The following is a 20,187-nucleotide window of genomic DNA, read 5'->3' on the forward strand; positions in this document are numbered from 1 at the left end:
GAAAATATGAGCAATATTAGTGCATTTTTAATAATTCTAGGGTATGCCAATGCCTGCTTTTGTTGCCAGTTGTTTATTGTTTAATATTTCATAAATTCCCTAAGCTGGTATTGAATAAATTTTGTCAATTTGGATTTCATAGGAATTAGAGGAACGTTTACAACAGAAGCACTCAGAAGAACTTCATGCACTGAAAGAAACACATAAACAAGCCATGGAAGGTTTCAAATTGGAGATGGAACAGGAACTTCAGACTCTACGATTTGAGCTGGAGGATGAAGGAAAAGCTATGTTAGGTATACTGTTTTTAAATTTGCAACATTATTTCTGCTCACATAAATATACATGCACATGTATTTATGTATGTTTGTGTATTTTAACACTGTAGCCTATCTCAAAGTCATTCAGTGTTGCTGTAATTGTTCCTCTGAAAGTCAGTATGTGCTTTAACAGGTAAACCCAAACTGTTCACTTTTGAAAAATCTTACCCGTAAGCTTTTTTGGAAAGAGTAAATGACCAAGTTTTCTGGCAGAGAATATTTCAGAAAGTATCGTGAATAGAATGATGGGACAGTTGCTTAGCTGATGTAAACAGTGTGTATTAGGTAAGCAGCGATACTTGACAGAGCTGGACTGTTATTGCTAATTAATGTAAACACTGGCAAAACAAACTTTTCTTTTTGTTCACTGTAACCAGCTTCCTTGCGCTCAGAGCTAAATCACCAACATGCAGCAGCAATCGACCAGCTAAGGCACAACCATCAACAAGAACTGGTGGCTGCCAAAATGGAGCTGGAAAGAAGCATAGAACTTGGCAGGCGACAGGTAGGCAGCGCTGCCGGCAGCTGACTGTAAAATTGCGTCACTGATGTTCGTTTTCTCTTAGCTGGAGGCAAAAACTGTTGTGAATAACAAACACATAATCCTTCCAAGTCAGCCCACACTAGCAGATAATGCATCTCTGCCACTTTACCTAAACGTCCTTGCTTAGCTTTTTCTTCAACAAGCTGCACTTGTAGCCTGGTAAGGGCTCCCATATTGGGGCAGTTTCCTCTCAGAATTGCACAGCTGTCTGGGAGCACGCTGGCTTGCTGTGGGAGGAAAGTGCCAGTTCTCGCAAAATTCTACTTGTCCTCAGCTGCCAGCAGGACTTAGAAAGGAAAAAGCTGTTTCTCTCTGAAGCCTAAGTAGTACAGTGAAGAAGGGGTTGCTTAAAACCAAGTGATTGCTTCAAACTGAAGAAGTAGCTTAGTATCTTTTGTTTTCAGGAGTCAAATTGGAAAAGATAAATTAGAGTCTAAAGAAAGCAGAGAAGACGCTGTAACAGCTTGCAACTCTTTCTTAAAAAAACACATCCAAAACTGAAACCACCTAAACCAAACCCCCAAAGCCAGTATGGACTACTTTTGCTTTCAGCAGCAAACTAATTCATTCACTTTTATCTTCCATTTTTCTCTTTATACACAATCACTTCTTCCAGTAGTAACTAAAAATTCAAAGCTTGATCTCTATTGAAAGGAACCCAGGCTCCTGGAAATAACAGGACCAAAAAATTACTTCTTGATTTGCCTATGCAGTAGAGTCTTCAGAATTTTTTTACTGATAGTTCAGCAGCAAGGAGGTGGAATGGTTTTAGAAATGTATTAAGAGAGGAAACATGTTTAGTTGGATATGGCCTCTACACAAAACCAGAGGCACTCAAAGATAAGCCCTTTTTCGCTTCCTTGCTGATTGGAAAGTGTCAACACTAAAGGCAAAAATGCAGTGCTGTCAGCAGTGGACGACAACATGCAGGATTTAGGAGGATGTAGTTTCAGTCCTGTGTTGTTTAAGCATAAAGTGAGACACCTAAAGGGGACTTCAGGGAAAAAAAGTTACAAGTGCAAGCATTTGATCCAAGCAAATGCCATGTACTTTTGGCCTCAGTACAATGATGTGCTAAGCAGGAGCTTTAGTTGTACTGAGGGCAGAGCAATTAATTGTGTTTTCCTGGGTTAGAATGCTCATCAGTTCACAGGATCAAAGTGGAACTAGATGCAGAGAGGTCTGAGCTAATTTTTGAAATATTTAAATATGTGGATAAAATTTTTCCACTGCTTTTTCTAATAACTTTAATATAATCTTTACAAATAACTCTCTACCTTCCTATGGAAAGGTCTGTTCTTAAAGATGTGCTATAAAATCTGTGCATTAGGATAGATTTGTATTTCCTGGATGCATGAAGGCACAAAACACAATTATACATAAAACTACTTTGAAATACTGCTGATTTTCTGTCTGTGCAAACTATATGGTCATAAATTACTGTGAAACTGTAAGAAGTCAAATGGATGGAAATGAAAATCTCTGAAAAAGGTTAATTACAGACTTTTTTCAAACGAAGTAGAGTCATTATCAAAACCATTGGGATGGCTTCCAGATGAGTTTCCCAGCTGTTGACTTCATTGGAATTTCTTACACAAAAAGAATGGCTTTTATTGGACACAATGGCTTTTATTGGACACAATATAAATATTATAAAAACTATTTAGTATGTAGTCTGCTGTGACATATTTATGACTCTTATGTATACATAAGATAGGAGACTTCTGAATCATAGCATTCGTTGGTGCAGGTCATACATCTTGAGGTATTTCATCCCATTGTGTGGGGTTGTAAAGGGAAGAACAGTTTCTGTATATCATACGCTGAAGAGGTAGAACATGCACCCAGTCCTGGTTCTTGGCAGTATCTGGTGTTTTGTTGTATGTGTGGGCAAAAGGAAAATGTGATGAACTTTACAAACTTTAACAGGCGATGACAATGACAGGTTTTAAATTTTTTCACACATGGAAATTGTTTGTTACATAACTTTGATTTCTTCTTTATTCATACTTCTCCACAATTAAAAAACACCTCAGTTTTAATTATAATATGTGTCAGCATACAAAACTGAAAACAATTTCTGTTGAATGGACAGTTCTGCTCAGCTGTTATTTTTCCAAAAGCAAATATTTTTTTGTTGCTGCTACTTATATCATAGGAGAAAGAATTTTTATGCCGAATATCAGATCTACAAGATGAACTGAGACACCGAGACCATCATATAGCTGAACTGGACAAAGAGATTCTGCATCTTCATGAAAATATAAGTGCATTGACCAAGGAATTAGAGTTTAAAGGGAAAGAAGTTCTTAGAATACGCAGTGAATCCAACCAACAGATAAGGTATGAATTTTTCCACTCTAAACTCAAATGTGTGTTATTTCATTTATTGTTTTACTTAAGAAATTTTACAATTTGCAGCTTTTAATTTATCCTCTTAATCAAGTGATGTTGTATATTGCTTAGTCTTCATTAGAAAAAGTTATGCCCATTACTACTGAAGTCAGTGAATATTGCTATACAGTTAAGCTGCATTTCAGTGATACGTTTTGGCACATTTTAGTAACAGTCTGCTCGAGTATTGGTTTTTATTTTTTCTTTTTAATTCATTATGTTTGTTTATGTAAAAAAGCATTAAAGGAGATGCATTTTCCATGAAATAAGCTAGAAGATTGGAGGACAGTAAGTAGTGGGTTTTGATAAATCAGTAATTCCTTCTGTGTTGTCTGATATTGTGTAAAAGCCATTAGAAACATAGAAGAAAATCATGATGAACAAACGAGTCTGATTTTAGAATAACTCTTTTTTTAACAAAAAATAAATTAAACAGGATGCATGAGCAAGATTTAAGCAAGAAACATGAGAAAGAGCTGGATGTCTTGACAGCAGATCACATCAGAGAGAAACAAAGCATGCTGGCAGATTTTAATAAGACCCAAGAGCTGCTCAAGGAAATTAATTCAGCTTTACAAATTTCGTAAGTTTTGTTGCATTAAAAAAGTCTCTATGTAGCTGCGTTTGAGTGAATAGTTTACTCTGGTGTCCATAAGTTGCTGAAGATATTGCAGAGATGCATATGTGCAAAAACCTCAATCAAGTATGGGGCCTGATCTTGCATTCTTTAGGCAGCACAATTCTATAAGCTTTAGAGGAATTTAGTAATATAAATTGTTAGGGATTTGAGACCAAAAAAATTTCAAGTAGGAAAGAGATTAAATCTGCAATTCTTAGAAAACTGGAGAAAACATTATTTTAGATGTTTTTTCTTGAACATTAATACATCTTTTTTGAGAACACAAGAATTTCTTCAGCAAGTTTATAAACAGTACGAGATTTGCGATGAAGAAGTCTGATTACAGCACATGAGTGATGCAAACGTAAGGAAAATTAGTGTCTGGAATGGATTATATGAGCATAACAATAACAGAATACGTAGAGTGCCTCCAAGTCAAAATGCCACCTCGGGTTAGCCCACCTCTGGGCAGAAACAATGTGAGTTGTGTGTCGTCCATCTGGTGTTCTCCTGTCTTCCAGGTCCTTCAGTCTTTCTCTCTGTCTGTGAGGTAACCCATGTAATCAGAGTTTCTGCCTGAGGTTTCACAGCCCATTGAGGGCTTCCTGACACAAAGTTGTCACTGGGGGATTTGTATTTGCAGCACAAAAGATTTAGGGTAGAGAAAAAAAAAAATGCTTCCAAGTATATGATAGAAAACTTTAAATATCCATTAAAAATGGGCAATAATGCCCAAATGCATCCAATTATTTCTTCATAATGAGAGATCAGAAATTGTCTTCAAATAAGATGGGTAGAAAATTCTAGTTCTTACGCCCTTGTAATTGTCCACGTCCACACCCTTGTGCCCTGATAAATGTAGTAACTTACCATTCAGTAACTCTGGTGTGAACTACCTCCTGTTCGCTGCGTTTATCTTGTATGAGAAACATATCTATGAGCAGCCACTAACACTAGGTTTTGGAACTTGTTTACTCTAACTCTTCCCGACATCAAGTTACTTGTTTTTCAGTGTCCTGAAATCTTCTGAATTTAGTTTGTTCCCTACTCCCGGTTCTTGCTCAGCTTACAGCTGTGAGGAAGCAGACACTGGCCTAAAGACAGTAAACATTATCCAGAGTGCCCTGACCTGGCTTTGAGAGTGTGATCTCTCGCTACTAACACTGAAGTGAGGACCTGTCCAAAGAGGAACCTATGTAACTCCCTCCCCCAAAAAACCACACACACACCCAAACCAGAAGAGATTTATGCAGCTTTCTTAAGGAAGTTCAAGAAGGACAAGGAACTGCTGGAGAGAGTCCAACGCATGGCAACAAAGATGATTAAGGGAGTGGAGCATCTCCCTTATGAGGAAAGGCTGAGGGAGCTGGGTCTCTTTAGCTTGGAGGAGACTGAGGGGCAACCTCATTAATGTTCATAAATATATAAAGGGTGAGTGTCACGAGGATGGAGCCAGGCTCTTCTTGGTGACAACCAACAGTAGGACAAGCGGTAATGGGTTCAAACTGGAACACAAGAGGTTCCACTTAAATTTGAGAAGAAACTTCTTCTCAGTAAGGGTGACAGAGCACTGGAACAGGCTGCCCAGGGAGGTTGTGGAGTCTCCTACTCTGGAGACATCCAAAACCCGCCTGGACACATTCCTGTGTAACCTCATCTGGGTGTTTCTGCTCTGGCAGGGGGATTGAACTAGATGATCTTTCGAGGTCCCTTCCAATCCCTGACTTTGTGGTTCTGTGTTTCCAGATTCAGCCTCACCTAAAGCATGGCCTTGTGAACATTTATGAAATGGAGAATCTGTCTTACAGTAATTGAGAGGTGGTGTCATTAATTAGACTCTACAAATAGAGTCTTTAAATTACATATTATCTGTTTGAAACACAGGAAAAAAAAAAGTCTGTGAACTATCTGAAAATAAAATTAGAAAAAAAAATCGGAAAGTACAGCTGTGTGTAACTATATACTATACTCTGGGGATGTGTATACATTAGCTTAACCCAGCATAAAATGTGTACACAAAAATTAAGCCAACTGAGCATATTTCTGTTCTGCTGAGTCAAGTGGCTTTTCTGCAAATAAAAAGTCATATTGTTCGTATTCATAATGTTTTCTCTAAATATATAATCTCAGATTATGTACAGGTTATTTGAAGGTTATGAATATAATTTAGTATGAACTGTTTTTTTCAGATGGAACTCAAAAGTAAAAATCACATAGCTGTTTCTGAAGTGAAAAGGTTTATCTAAATTAAAGAAACTATGTCTACTTCCATGTGTCTTGTGGAATTAAGTTTCAGCTGACTTAGACACCTTAAATTCATAGATTTTTCTCAGGATTTATTTGGGAATATTTAATGTTTTGGTTTTTCTTTTTTTTCACTCAGTTTATTTAAATTTCCTGAATCTGTTCTGAAATTTGGTTCACTAATCTACATGAGGGCTGAATATGTGAGACAAGTATTTAAGTAGTTTCCTTTAGAACAATGTTTAGCATCATGAGCATTATGTTTCAGAGACACATTCATTTGAATTTGTTGTGTCTTCAAATTTTGTTCTTTAAAAAGAAACAAGGATATTTATGCAGTTACTCGTACAATTCCTCTCTCAGTTGGCTTATTTCACTTCTCTCCTTTAATGCTTTCACACCAGGCATTTCAAATTTCCTTCTATTTTTTTCAAATATTTATCAATTGTTACCTTTCTCTTAATCCAGTTATCCTAATATCCAAGTGTTATTGCTTTTATTTTGCAGCTCATTCCTTTATTTCATCTCTAATGGTACTAAGTTGCTTTTCTGGAGAGGAATTAGTTCCCTATTAGTCTTCAGTGTTCTTGGATATCTTTGTCCCAGTATGTTCCACGTGAACTGAGGAAGACGGTGCCAGCCTTGTCTGTCTCTATCCAGTTTCTCCAGTACCAGAAGCATCAATCTGTTCAGAGTAGTCATCTATAAAAAGAAAAATTATACTGTTTGTTTTCCTCATCAAGAAAGTCAATTGCCAGCTTTTACAATTTAAATTAATATTAAATATAATGCAAAGTAGTCCCTGTATTTTACCTAAAAATGAATCTTAGCTATGTCTTCTGTAATTCTCCTGTCCATGTTATGGTTTTGGATGCCTTGTTTTCAATCTGTCTTCCAAGAGACCTTTTTTTTCAAACACCCAGTACTGCATGCACAAGAAGGATGTTAAGTTTTTAGAATTTTGCCCAGATTATTAGTTACTGGAGCAAAGGTTATGGTTCCTCTTGGTTTTTGTTGTGGTGGTTTTGTTTGTTGGTTTGTTTTGTTTGTTTTTTTTTTTTTTATTAACTGAATGATAACATAGAAATTAATTTACTTCACAGTGATAAAGAAGTAGTTTTCTCTTTTTATTCCCTGATATCTCTTTTGTGCTGTGCTGATCAAAGATGTGACTATTGACTCATCATTTAACACTGGATCAGGCTAAACAGGGTGTTCTTCTTTCCTATAAAGTTTAGAAGAAATGGAAGAAAAATATAAAAACCGAGAATCAAGACCAGAAGACTTGCAGCTTATCTCAGAACTGAAAGACCTAATTGCAGAGCGGGACCAACTCATAAAGAAATTGATTGTAAGAATGTTATGCTCTCTTGGTTTAGTGTCTTGACAGATAACAAAGTTAATATGATTAATTCAGTGTTTGAAATGCATTTGAAGAAACTATCGTGCTAGCATGTTATTCCTATTCTTTGGCACATTATTTCTGTGTTTCCAATGATTCCCAGTAGTAAAACTAATTAGATACAAAGAGTTTTGCACAATCAAGCATAATACACAATTACAAAGCATATTTCCTTATGACCTTGATCAGATGTCTCCTATCTCCAGTCCTGGAGTAAGGCAGCCATGTAAGTCATGTAAGATACATTCTCTTGTGTGAGGGTTTCTAAGACTCATTTCCTGTTCCACTGAGATTCCCAAATTCAGAGCAAACACCCTGACTCAGATTCATCTGTTTAGATCCTGATTCAAAAGCAAGAAAGAATGAGGAAATTCAAATGAATCAGAGATCAGAAATTAACCATGCCGAGTCTTTCCCACTACATAATCCATTAGTCTGTGCCCACTCTCGGAGCATAGAATGGCAACAGAACTGTATAAATAGAAATTATTTAGTATTTACATATAAAACCACATAAAACATTAAATATGAAAAGTAATTTCTGGAAATACCAGTTTCTTTAAAAACATAAATTTATTTGAGATCATTTTGTAGGCAGATTTGGCCAGTAACTGATTGAAAAAGCATAAAAAGAAGTTTCTATTTGTTCTTCTTTTTAGGAGGACAAAAAGTTCTATCAGCTGGAGCTAGTTAACAGAGAGACTAACTACAACAAAATGTTTAATGCAAACCCTAATGTTGGTGTTATTAATCCATTGGTGAAGGTATGTTCCATGGACTTCATTGCTAAAGTGAAGAAAAAGAAACCTAAACTTAGGATACAGTAAAAAGAAGGAAATATATGTGTGTGTGTGCCTGTGTGTATACATATATCACTCTCAAAAGACATGTTCAAAACAGGGAACATAGTTTTCCATTTGTCTCTACTTATTTTTGTATAGGTTTCTTTTTTCTGTGTTGTTGAGACATCTGCTGATACTGTTGCCCTGGTTTGTTAGACATGTAAAACATAAAGCGCAGATCCTAATCACAAAACTGCAAAATCAATACCATTAGAAAGATAGAGAGAGAGCGGATGCCAAGAGAAGGGAATAAGGGTAAAAAGGGGAAGGCAAAGAGTATGAGAAGGGCACAGAACAAGTCTGAATGGAGATAGAGTGACACTGGAGAGCTGGAGGGACAAAGCAGGTACGGGCTGTGGGGGCAGCAGGAGACAGAAGTCAGTTCTCAGTTATTCCCACTGCCTATACGAGTGAAAACAGTTCAGCAGCAACCTTGTCCAGTTGTCTCCATCCTGCTGAAGAGCAGCCAGCGAAGGGCACTGCATGAACAGGCTGAGTGGCCTCCCTGGCACTTCCAATGCCAGCAGCATTCCTTCACGAGGAGCAGGAATAGCTTGCAGGAGGGTACCTGAATTCTGTTTCTTTTCACCACTTTGGGAGAAAAAATGAGTCCTCTGACATTTCCTTCCTCCTTGTGATAACCCGTAGGTTATTTCACCTGCATGGAAGGGGAGGCGGTTTGTCCCAGCTGTAGAGGCAGAAGAACTCAGGAAGGTTCTGAAGCAGAGGGTGACCCAAGTGGCACAACAGGAGCAGCTCAGATGCCCAAGAGCTTCAGTGATGAAGGTTCAGGCTCCATTATTTAAAAGGAGGTTTGACTCCATTATTAGAGATCAGGCTGTGTTATTTAGCTAAGCCTTATTGTAGTTTCACATCAGCGTATTTCCCACTTTTGCACAAACTCAGCTACAAATAGTCAATATTCTCCCATGTTTTTCAGGAGCCCAGCAGTTCTTACAACCTTATCTGCAGATACCTAACTTTTATGCATAACTGCATGAAAGAACTTAGTTTGAGCCAAGGAGAGACGATACCAGGACTGCCAGATACAATTTGAATTACTTGTTTTTATGTGATAAAAGTTGTTTGAAAATTGTGGAAGTTTGTCTGACTTACTAGCTTTTAAAGATGTGAAATGTAACCATCAAGTATATAAGCTCATGTTTTTGTGTGAAATCTGAAGTGTTTGGGAAAAGTATTTCAACGTCAGATTTCCCTAGTGATAATTCATATATTGTTATAATATGCTTCTATCACGTAAAACTGTTTAGACTTTAAAACTGTCTAGACTTTAAAACTGTCTTGTATGCCAGAACGTTTTGGTCTCTCATTTCGTGAGTTGTGGACTGTGTTACTTTATTTTGTCAAAGCACGTACTGTGTTATTAGAGAATGAATTACAAAGAAACTGAAAGTCTCATTCTCTTCTCTTTTTTGTCAAAAAAGAAGATAGAATTCATGAGTTACTACAATCCTTGCATATTAATGCAAAATTACAGCCATTGCAGTATGTATTACAGCTTTTCTAATTCATGCAATGGATCTGTTTAGTATCATATTGTTATATCTGAAGTTTCTTAATACTTTGCATGAATTTCATGGAAACAATACACACAAATTTGTCATTCCAGATTTAACTGCTTCAGAAGCATAGATTGTTTTAAAGAGCATAAGATACAAACTGCAGTAATAATACACACTTTCCAGAAATGAGTCACCCATGAAGCACACAGATTTAACTACAGTGTGTTTAACACACAGTTTTCATTACAGTGCATATTACCTTGCAGATGTATTTTACATACAGTTGGTTACGTTTACCAAACTATTTTTTCCACCAAAATGTTACTTCTTGCTTCTTCAGCTACGACAGAAGGAGGAAAGTGCATGGGACAATCTCAGTTTAATCTTTTGCAACTTATGATCTTTCACTGGGATCCTTAAAAAAACCTTTTTCTATTATAGCTTTCTGTTCAACTGTTGGAGTTTTTTAACTGTATTTTGACAAACACATCCACCAGTGTGGCTACAATTAGTAGCATTTGCATCTGCCAGCCCTGGAGAGGTCAGGCCAAAGCAGCAGAGAGTTAAAGAGAAGGAAGCACAACCAAGTTAATAGGACTCTGTCTCCGTTTGAACTCATGCCCACGCTTGAATAGAGCAGCAATTCTATTTCAGGTGGAATTCTCCTGGAAAAATATTATATAGAAACAACATGAGATTCCACTTGTCTTTCATTTTGTTTAGTTCAAATTTGTGTAGTTGGTAAGCCCTTAAGGATTTTTTCTCCTAGCTGCTTTGTTAGGGTAATTGAATGAAAGTATTTATTATATATTCAAATAATATATAATTAATGAGAATAAATGAATCCCTTCATTCAAAAATCCTATTTTTGGAAATTAGGCTTTTTCAACATTAATATTTTATTGTGGACAAGGAATATTTGATAGAAGTCAGAAAATACACATACCATCCTGTCACACAGCCGTTTTTAAGAAGCTATAGCATTATTTAAAGTATCCTTCTATAAAAGTAGAGAGGATAAATACCAGTCCCTTTGTATGATGTGTTATAGAGAGTAAAATAGTGATATAAAAAGAGACTTCTTCAGTATTTTGAGCCCCTTGACATACCATCAGTAGGAGTAGTATGAAAAGAAGTGTTCATTTGTGCCGTCTGGTGTCTACAAGTGGCAGCAGTATTAGCACCAGGAGCCTCACCTCTTCCTCATGCAAGGAACTGAACTCCTACACAATAATCTTGTTCTCTTTAGCAGTACTGCTATAATGCTTGCTAACTATGAGGGTGTCATTGCTTTTAAAGAAATGTAGCTGCTTTTCTGGGTTCCATGTTCCAGTTATCCAAATGTGCCTCAGTGATGGGGTGAAACCTGTGGGAGAGATTCACTTTTTTCAGCACTGAAATTTGCTGTAGTTACATTTGACAATAGAGCTGTTTCACTGATATCAAGAAAAGATTCAGAAAACATGAAAGGTTTTAGAGACTAAATGACAATTTTATGGAAAACTTCCTATCTCCAATGTCTTAGAGCAAAATGTTACATTGGAAGATTTCATATTATATATTCATTGAGTATTATACTAAATCTTGGTAACTTAATCATCTTGATGAAAAATTCGATTTTTCTGCAAAAAATTGTAGTATTTGGTTCTGGTCAAAGTAAATAGTAAAACTACAATTGCAAAAGAAAGCAGAACAATCTGGCCCAATTGCTCTCCTTCAAAAAAAACCCAAACCAGCCATCAATACAACTTTTAAATTTGCAAATTTCCTCATCTGTCCTGGTGCAAAAAGCCAATTCCTCATATTTGTTATTTTTAATGCAGCAAAAGAAGAAGAACGATAAATCAACAAACAGGTTTGTGAGTGTCCCCAATCTAAATGCTCTGGAATCTAGCGGAGTGGTGGGCAATGGACATCCCAACCGCCTGGACCCCATTCCTAACTCACCCATCCACGATATTGAGTTCAACAGCAGCAAACCACTGCCACAGCCAGTGCCACCTAAAGAGCCCAAGACGTTTTTGAGGTGAGCACGGCCTCACCCAGCTTTTGCTTTTTCTTTTTCTTTTTTTTTTTTGCTTAACTCAGGAAAATTTTGCATTCCTATTGAGCTGAATCCCACTTGCTTCACGAACCTTTCAGAGGTACAAGTATTCTTACAGCATTTTTAATTTTTATATTATATTTGTAACCTCTTTATAGTATTCCTTTTTATTGTAGACCTTGTTGAAATGTGAAGTATTCTCTCACTTCTTCGTAAGTCTTGAACTTTGAAAACCTCTTCAGATACGTGAACAGAATTCATGTGCTTCCAATTGTTTACAAATATGAACAATTGTTTTAAATGTTTGTGTTATTTACTGATTGTCATTTAGGAATTGATACTAGCACAGAATTTCTTTTATTCAGTATTATGTGATAATGGTTTTTTTATGTAAGAAAACTATTTTCTGTGCTACATGAATGTTTCATGTTTCCCCTTTCCTCACCTATATCACGTTGTTTCGTAGGAGTTCCCTTCTGACTGCAACAGGCAACGTGCACGCTTGGCTGCTTAGTGCTGAGCGTCCAGTAACCAAAACCAGCATTAAAGTCTCAAGTAGTTCTCTCACAAATGAATACTGTGAATTGAATAACTTTAAAATCCTGCCTCTAAAATGCCATTTTAATCTTTTGGCTTTATGTGCCTACATATTAAATGCACTGAAGTGCTGTGCTCTGTATTTAGCAGGTGCTGATCTCTTACCTCTAAGTTGGAAACTTAAAGCAACATGTGATTACCAATTCCACAGTTGGTTGTTTACTCTCTCTCTTTCGGTTTAATGTGTGAAAGACCACATACCTAGCAACTACTAATTATAAAAGGAAACAAATAATAGGATCTAAAGTAGAGATGGGAAAACAGCCTATTTTATGAAAACAATCTTTTTAGAAAAAAATACTGTTGCTTATTTTTTCCCGTGCATGTGATGTGCATGAGTGTCCTCAGGTACCTATAACATGCATGTGCATGGGCTGTGATGCCAGAGCTTCCATTCCAAATGGTTTTGTGCTCTGTATTATCCAGTAATACAGCAGCGATTATTACTGATTTTTATTGATAAAGGAGCTTAATTGTTTAATTAAATTTAAATTAGATTTAAGTATTCTATCTTGCTCCCTTTGTGAGAATTTTAATTGTTCGAGGGGGGAACAAATCTTGTTTACAGTGCAGCAGCTTCTTTTTTCCTAGTATATTAGCATATTTTAAATGTGTGCATGAACAACAATGCAAGTGATATTTGTGATCAGTGTTAAGTATTAAAATAGCGTGTATTTTTGTTCAGTTGCCAACTAGTCTTTGTGAGCACATGTCTACAAATATGATGCTCGCATCATATTTTTGAAAATTACCTTTACCACAGGAAAAGGATGCTAAAAGAGGACCTGCTACAGTCACGCTTTTCCAAGAAAACCTTTTTATTCTTCCTGAAAACCTATGGCTGTTAATGAGATCTTAAATTAGGTTTTCCAAAATACTATTTGCCCACCCTGTTATGTGGCTTCTGAACTGCCGTGTCCATGCTGCTGATGCTCTCCAATGGAGTGGATGATCACAGGTTCTATAGGGAGACATTAAATCATGTCCTGAGGCACACTGATAGTTAATCCATGGAAAAACAGACACTGTTCTTTACTGAATATTCTCTGCGATATTTCTTTTTCTCCTAAGATATGTACCTTTTGTGTAGTTGTGGGATAATTTTTCTTTTTTTCTTTCCGTGAATGTAGCCCTCCTCAGACTGACGCTTCACCAGTGGCTTCACCAGACCCCCAACGCCAGGAGTGGCTTGCCCGGTACTTCACGTTCTGAGCGCTGATTTGTTTTTGTGGCACAGCGTGATGTGGACAGTCTATAAGAGCATGACCTTAAGTAAACCCTCATGTGAACAAGCTTTCCTGTAATTTGTCAAACACTGTGAATGAGAAAGTATTTGTCTTTCTGATTTGAAACTGCACTGTATTTCATGTTATATTTGTTGGAATCACTTGACATGGTACTATATAATGTGTGTAATTATAACTATTATTTTTATTTAAAATGGAAGAATCTTTAAACTTTGTAATGACTACATAATAAATTTTGGTAGAACAAACATAATGCTTTCCCCCTTTTTCCTATAAATGTGTTTTCTTTGCTTTCAGGTAAGGCTTTTACCCCCAGAATAACATAATTGCATGGTTACCATAAATACAATGAAATTGTAAGAGGAAAAAGCATATATATGTATATCTCTCTCACTCTGCAATTTGAGCAGGATATGTCTAATGCCTCCCAATTCTATTCTGTTACTTTGCAGCTATTTAAAAACTGTCTCTTTCTATCATTTAAAAGGAAGAATGTGAAATAAATCACAGCTAATGTAGCTGCTGGCTTTCAGAGCAGACTGATTTTGACAAGAGGATGAAAAAAGCCACAAACCAGGAGTGTTCATTGTGGGGGGGGTTGACTCCTTACCTGTTGCTCATGAGGCTTTGCCATCTAGTTATGATCAAACACGTTATTGAATTTAAGCAGAAACTGTTCCCACAAGTAATGTGTTTCTTTTATTAACAAAAACCTGCTCAAAACATTTAGAGTACAGTACTAAGTATCTCTGCATAAATCAAGAATCTACATTTTGAGTATTAAAATTTATATTAAAATATGAATTTTATATATTCTGCTATGTTTTTATGATAGAATGATTGGCACAGTTCTGATACCTTGGTGGTAGTATGGTACATTTTTTGGTTAAGACCTTACATGGGCAATGATGTCTGTTTTGATTGCATATCAATAATTCTGCGTTAATACAAGCCAACAATGAAAGGTTCTGGGAGTTAGCTCAATGAAGAAGTTTTAAGATCCTTCTAACACTTGGAAGGGGACATAGGTTATTCCCTGTGATATCACAAGACTCTGCAGTTTCATTCCTTACAGCAGTGACTCAATTTTGAAACAATTCAATATTTTAAAAATATTTCAAATAGTTAAAGCATGTCACTCGGTTGTAATACACACTCAGAGGAAAGAACATACAGGTAAGAAACTATTCAAAACAACACACTGTAAATCCTGGCCGAGAGCAAAATATTTTGAGCCTTCAGCAAACCCTATTTTCTGGCTACGTTAAAAATAACATTTCCAAACCGGGCTTTGCTGTGACGTGCCTCCATGAAGAAGGGGGAACTGACCGCTTGGTTGGGCAGCTCGCTTTAAAAAAAGCCAGATTTCGACTTCACAGGATTTGTAACCCGGGAGGGCGGCGGGGGGGTGGGTGCAAGACGCGGCAGAAAATACGAGCTTGAGGTGCCTTGGGGCCACCCGAGCTGCTGCCCAGCACCGTCCTTACCCCAACTTGCGACCCTCCCGTGCTGTGCACCGGAGCAGGGTCCCTTTGCACCGGGGGCACACTGACGTTTAGCCAAACAACAGCGTGCAGCGCCGCTGCAAGACTCCGCTGCTGTGTCTCTGGCTCACGGCAGCCAGAGCCGCTGGGATCACCCCGTACCGCTTCCCCAGGCCGCCAGGCACCGCGCTGCTCGGCGGGAGGCGGGCCCGCCACTACCAAACGTGCGTCTGGTACACTGACCCTCCCGCGGCCACGGCGGCCCCGCGGAAGCAGCGCGTCCCCGCATACACGCCTGCTGAGGCACCCGAGGGGGGGCCCGCCCTTCCCCGCCCGGCTCCGGCCGCGCTGCCGGGCAGGTCCGCGGCCGCTCTCCGCCCCACCGCCCCGCTCGGCGGCCGCCTGGCCCGGGCGTGCAGCGGCGCGCAGGGGGCGGGGACGGAGTCGCTTCTCCTGCCGGGTGAGGGAGCGGCGGCGGGAACTCGGCCGGAGGGGCGGCGGCGGTCTGCACTGCAGGTACAGAGCGGGGCGGTGGTGAAGGGCTGCCCGCCTCCCCGTCGCGGGGACGGGGGCGGCCCCGCACACACACTCCGGCGATGCGGGCGCTAGGAGCGCACCCACGGCCCGCGCTGTCTGGAGGTGGGACGGGACGGCCCGGGGCAGCGCTCCGCAGGCGAACCGGCCGAGGCAGCGAACGGCAGCCCGCCCGCGTTCAAAACTTGCCGCGCTGGCGGGAGCGGGAGGCCTGGCAGAGGCCGCCGCCCCTCAGCCCCACCGAGTGAGCGGAGGAGCCGGTCGCCGGGTGGCTTAACTGTCCGGCATTGAGGGAGAGCGAGAGGGAGAGGGGAACCCCGCCCGGCCCCCACCACCCCGGCGGGCGGGCGTAAGGACCCCGGAACCCGCCTCTGCCCCCCGGGCTGACGGACGGACTGACTGACAGGGGGCGGAGATTACTGACTGACGCGGGGCGGGGCTGATTGGCTGGCTGTGGCGGGGCGGGGTGGGGCGGTTGATCGGCGGGAGCTGCGTGTGGGAGGCGGCGCGTGGCGCGGCGTTCCCGCCAGGCAGCCGGCGGGTCAGGGCGCGCTGTGACGAGACCCTGCCCCGCCCTCCCCCCCCCCGCGTCGGGCTCCGCGATGGGCTCGTCCGAGTAGAAAGTTTTGCGATCGGCGCCCGACCGTACCCAAACCCCTCCCTCTGTGACCGCTCTGTCTCCCGCTGCCTGCAGGGGCAACATGGTGCTGAGCGCGGAGCAGGTGAACCTCATCGGACAGGTGTTCGAGTCCTACGTGCTGGAGCACCACCGGGACGACATCCTGGGCATCCTGAGGGAGCCGGATGATGAGGCGCACTACCCTGTCGTCGTCGATGCCCTGACGCTCTTCGAGACCAACATGGAAGTCGGGGAGTATTTCAACGCCTTCCCCAGTGAGGTCCTCACGATTTTCGACAGCGCGCTGCGCCGGGCTGCCCTGGCCGTGCTGCAGGCCGACGCGGTCCCTGCACAGCTCAGCACCAAACACAACCTCCACGCCAGGGTCTCGGGTGAGTGGCAGCGAAGGAGCAGCAGCGAAGCGCTCTGGGGGCAGCACTGCCAAATCTGTAACAAACTATGGGGAAACAAGTTTAATTTAAACACCTCCAGGGATGGTGACTCTACCACTTCACCTTTGATGAACCAGGCTCATAAAGACAAGACATAGCTTAATAAAATACTAGAGCATGCAACACTAATAATTGGTTTGGTATGCATTTGTATATAGTCAGACTGAGAAGACACATGAAAATGAGGCTGAGGGGAGAACTTATTGCTGTCTACAACTACCTGAAAGGAGGTTGTAGCATGGAGGGCGTTGGTCTCTTCTCCTGAGTAGCAAGAGATTGGACAAGAGGAGATGGCCTCAAGTTGCACCAGGGGAGGTTTAGATTGGAAGTTAGGAAAAAAAATATTCTTGGAAAGGGTTGTCAGGCATTGAAGCAGGCTGTCCAGGGAAGTGGTGAAGTCACCATCCCTGGAGGTGTTTAAAAGGCATTTAGATGAGGTTCTTAGGGACATGGTTTAGTGCCAGGGTTAGGTTATGGTTGGACTCAATGATCCTGAGCATCTCTTCCTACCGAAATGACCCTGTGATTCCATAATTCTTGCCATTTCAATGTTTGAAGCAGGAGGGAATGGCTAGTGCTTATTAAACAGTAAAGAACACATGCGAACATATGGAGCTGTGTAGACCAGCCCAGGAAAAAGCTGTGGGCATCCCTGATGGTGTATGTGCAATGGCTGGTGTTTGTTGCTGGATCAGGACTTACATCAAAACATTTCCGTGGTAAAAAGATGCCACAAGTCAGCAGCTGGTCTCACATTATTTCTCTTGTTAACCAGAAGGTCTAAAGGAAAAAAAGAAATGGGGGGGGGAAGATATGTAGTTTGTGTAATAGTTTTTCTTGCAGGTTGACTTCCTTACCACATCTTTATTGTCTACTGCTATGTCCCAGAAGAGGCAAAGTCTCAGTTTTGATTTGTCTTCTAACAACTCAATCTGAAATTGTCAAACTTTATGCTTAACTGATTTTCATAAAATTACTTGTTATAAAATTGGAATGAGCTGTTGGAAGGCATGATCGTTAATAGACGATTTTGTCATTTTTTTTCACTACAGGTTCCTTACTACTAGAAAATATTTGGTAGCTTTGAGGTGTTGTAAGTGCGGAGTGCAGTTTCTGAGGTTAAAATGCGTGTTTTGGCTGTTGTGGGGAGCTGTGTCAGTGGTGGCACCGTCCATTCTGGTCACTGCTGATTGTAGCTGTTTGGAGCTGTCTAGTCTACAAAGCCAAGAGCTGGTGACCAGTGTTTCCCTCCACTGCCCCGTGCCAGGATGATTTGTGATCATTCTTTCTTTTGGCAGCTTGAACTTGAATGAATAATGTTTTTTTAATAGAACTGTGTTTTGCCCCAGTAAATTTCATTTAAAATATTGTCATTAGAACACATACATCAGAAATACAATTAGCGTGTGGCTCTCATAATGCTATTTTCTCAAGCTTTTTAGAGGAAAAAAAGAAACTGAAATGTCTTGCTACCTTTTTAGGTATTAGGGAGCTTGTATACCACTACTGGGTATGTGGTGTAAGAGGATGGCCTCTGTGTTGTATTAAATTTGAAATGTCAGGCATCTTCCTGTACCCATAAAAACAGGAGTGAATTTAAACTTTCCCCCTAATGTTCTGGGTGTGTTTGCATCAGTCAGGGCTTCAGCATGAAAGCAGAGTTATTTTAAGCTACCAAGAAGTGTTATAAGGAGTAAAGCAAGGGGTAGATGGTCGCTGCCTAAGTAGCGGTGCCTTTACAGCATTCCTGCTCCTGTTATCAGCCTGTTGCTGAGCTGACCATTCCTCCCACAGTGATGTTTGGTCTGAGTATTCCCTAATCAACCTCAGGCAAAATTAGCCACATTTGATCAAATAGCTTTAGTAACTAATAAAAGCAAGTATGACTGATCATTGATGGCAAAAATTATTTGGCAGACTCTTAAATCACTCAGTCACTAAACGGGAGGGAAACTGGTGAAGAAGAGGGGGTGGTTGTCCTTATGAGGTCCAGCTGGATCAAGAGAACATTTGCCCATGCAGTTTGGTTAATGTTCTGTACTGCCCTACTGAAGAAAAAAAAGCAGTAAGCTAAATGATCTATAAGCTTTTTTTTGGCCCAAAATTTCCCATGATAATTGTTACCTTTCAGGTGGATGCTGCGTTCTCATTACCTTCACGATTCTCATTTTGGAGTGCTGCTTCCCATTCCTGTGCCAAACGGGAATGAGGAGAAGGGGCTGCACTCTTCTTGGTGGGAGCAGCAGGGAACTACTGGAGGGGGGCAGAGGGCATCTGCATGTCAGGCTTAGGCTGAAGTGAGGAAAAGTATTTTTTGTTTATGCCAGATATATGAATGCAATCGTAGCATGTTCATACTGATATGGACAGGGCATAGAACCACAGAATAGTTTGGGTTGGAGGGGACCTTCAAGCGTCATCTAGTCCAACCCCATGCAATGAGCAGGGACATCTTCAACTAGACCAGGTTGCTCAGAGCCCCGTCCAGCCTGACCCTGAATGTCTCCAGGGATGGAGCATCTGCCACCTCTCTGGGAAACCTGTGCCAGTGTGTCACTACCCTCATTGTGAAAAGTTTCTTCCTTGTGTTATTTAGGAGATGAAAAAAGGACTCAGGGAGTGTGACTGTGCAGTGATTAACAATGGATGATTACCCTGGGTTCACTGGAGAAAATAAAAGATTAAGGTCTCTATCTGAATTTTAGCGTTGTAGGAATTTGATTTGTATAGTTTGTGCTTTTGCTACAAATCCGTTAAAAATTTTTCCTTAGTCACCATTAGCCTGAGCACCGCTCTGGCTGTTACTGGTGGCCAAGCTACTTCTAGTAGTTCAGTTTTACACATGATTATTAATATAGTGAAGCTGATTCAAAGAGGCACGTACTCAAAGAGTTTGTCAGGTAGTCTAATATGATCCGAATGAAGCCTCTTTTTCATCCCATCCAGGCTCCTCTCTCTTCAGCATTCCCAGAGCTGATCATGTCATAAATCCTGACAACAGTGCTGGAGCTCTCTCTAGTGTAAGATGTGTTGTATTTTGCAAAGGTTGTTGAGCTGCACCAATACTGAGCTGAGAGAAAAAGATGCTGAAACAGTTGGAAAATAATGTATTTTATCTTTTTAAATTTTTCTTTCCTGAACTGAATAGAAATGCAAACCTGTGGGAGAAGAAGAATTTTCAGCAGGTTTGGTAAACTATGTAAATAGCTTTGTTACAGTCAACCAGAAAAAATCGTTTAGTTGTACATAATACTTAGATTTCTTTTCCAGATTATTTAATTCCTTTCTATTTTAATTTCTTTCACTTTATTCTTTTACCTTT

At 40.3% G+C, this 20,187-nt stretch overlaps 2 protein-coding genes across 10 annotated transcripts in view; both read left to right on the top strand.

Annotated features, from left to right (window-relative positions):
- Positions 1-14,551, top strand: part of FAM184A (family with sequence similarity 184 member A) — a 75,968-nt gene extending 61,417 nt beyond the window's left edge. Inside the window, exons 11-19 of one of the 8 annotated variants that reach the window (XM_071806599.1) lie at positions 143-296; positions 698-825; positions 3,023-3,207; positions 3,695-3,841; positions 7,355-7,472; positions 8,183-8,287; positions 9,014-9,151; positions 11,712-11,914; positions 13,660-14,551. In XM_071806599.1, coding sequence (XP_071662700.1) covers positions 143-296; positions 698-825; positions 3,023-3,207; positions 3,695-3,841; positions 7,355-7,472; positions 8,183-8,287; positions 9,014-9,151; positions 11,712-11,914; positions 13,660-13,741 — 1,260 coding nt within the window. In that variant the 3' untranslated portion in view covers positions 13,742-14,551. Of the gene's footprint in view, positions 1-142; positions 297-697; positions 826-3,022; positions 3,208-3,694; positions 3,842-7,354; positions 7,473-8,182; positions 8,288-9,013; positions 9,152-11,711; positions 11,915-13,659 lie in introns of those variants that run through there. The other 7 variants (XM_071806600.1, XM_071806601.1, XM_071806602.1 and 4 more) reach the window with 7 other exon arrangements.
- Positions 14,552-15,688: 1,137 nt separating this feature from the next.
- Positions 15,689-20,187, top strand: part of MCM9 (minichromosome maintenance 9 homologous recombination repair factor) — a 47,496-nt gene continuing 42,997 nt past the window's right edge. Inside the window, exons 1-2 of one of the 2 annotated variants that reach the window (XM_065835316.2) lie at positions 15,689-15,776; positions 16,489-16,805. In XM_065835316.2, the coding sequence (XP_065691388.2) occupies positions 16,496-16,805 (310 nt within the window). In that variant the 5' untranslated portion in view covers positions 15,689-15,776; positions 16,489-16,495. The remainder of the gene's footprint in view (positions 15,777-16,488; positions 16,806-20,187) is intronic. The other variant, XM_065835317.2, reaches the window with a different exon arrangement.

Source organism: Patagioenas fasciata, chromosome 3, assembly GCF_037038585.1.
Source record: "Patagioenas fasciata isolate bPatFas1 chromosome 3, bPatFas1.hap1, whole genome shotgun sequence".
NCBI lineage: Eukaryota > Metazoa > Chordata > Aves > Columbiformes > Columbidae > Patagioenas > Patagioenas fasciata.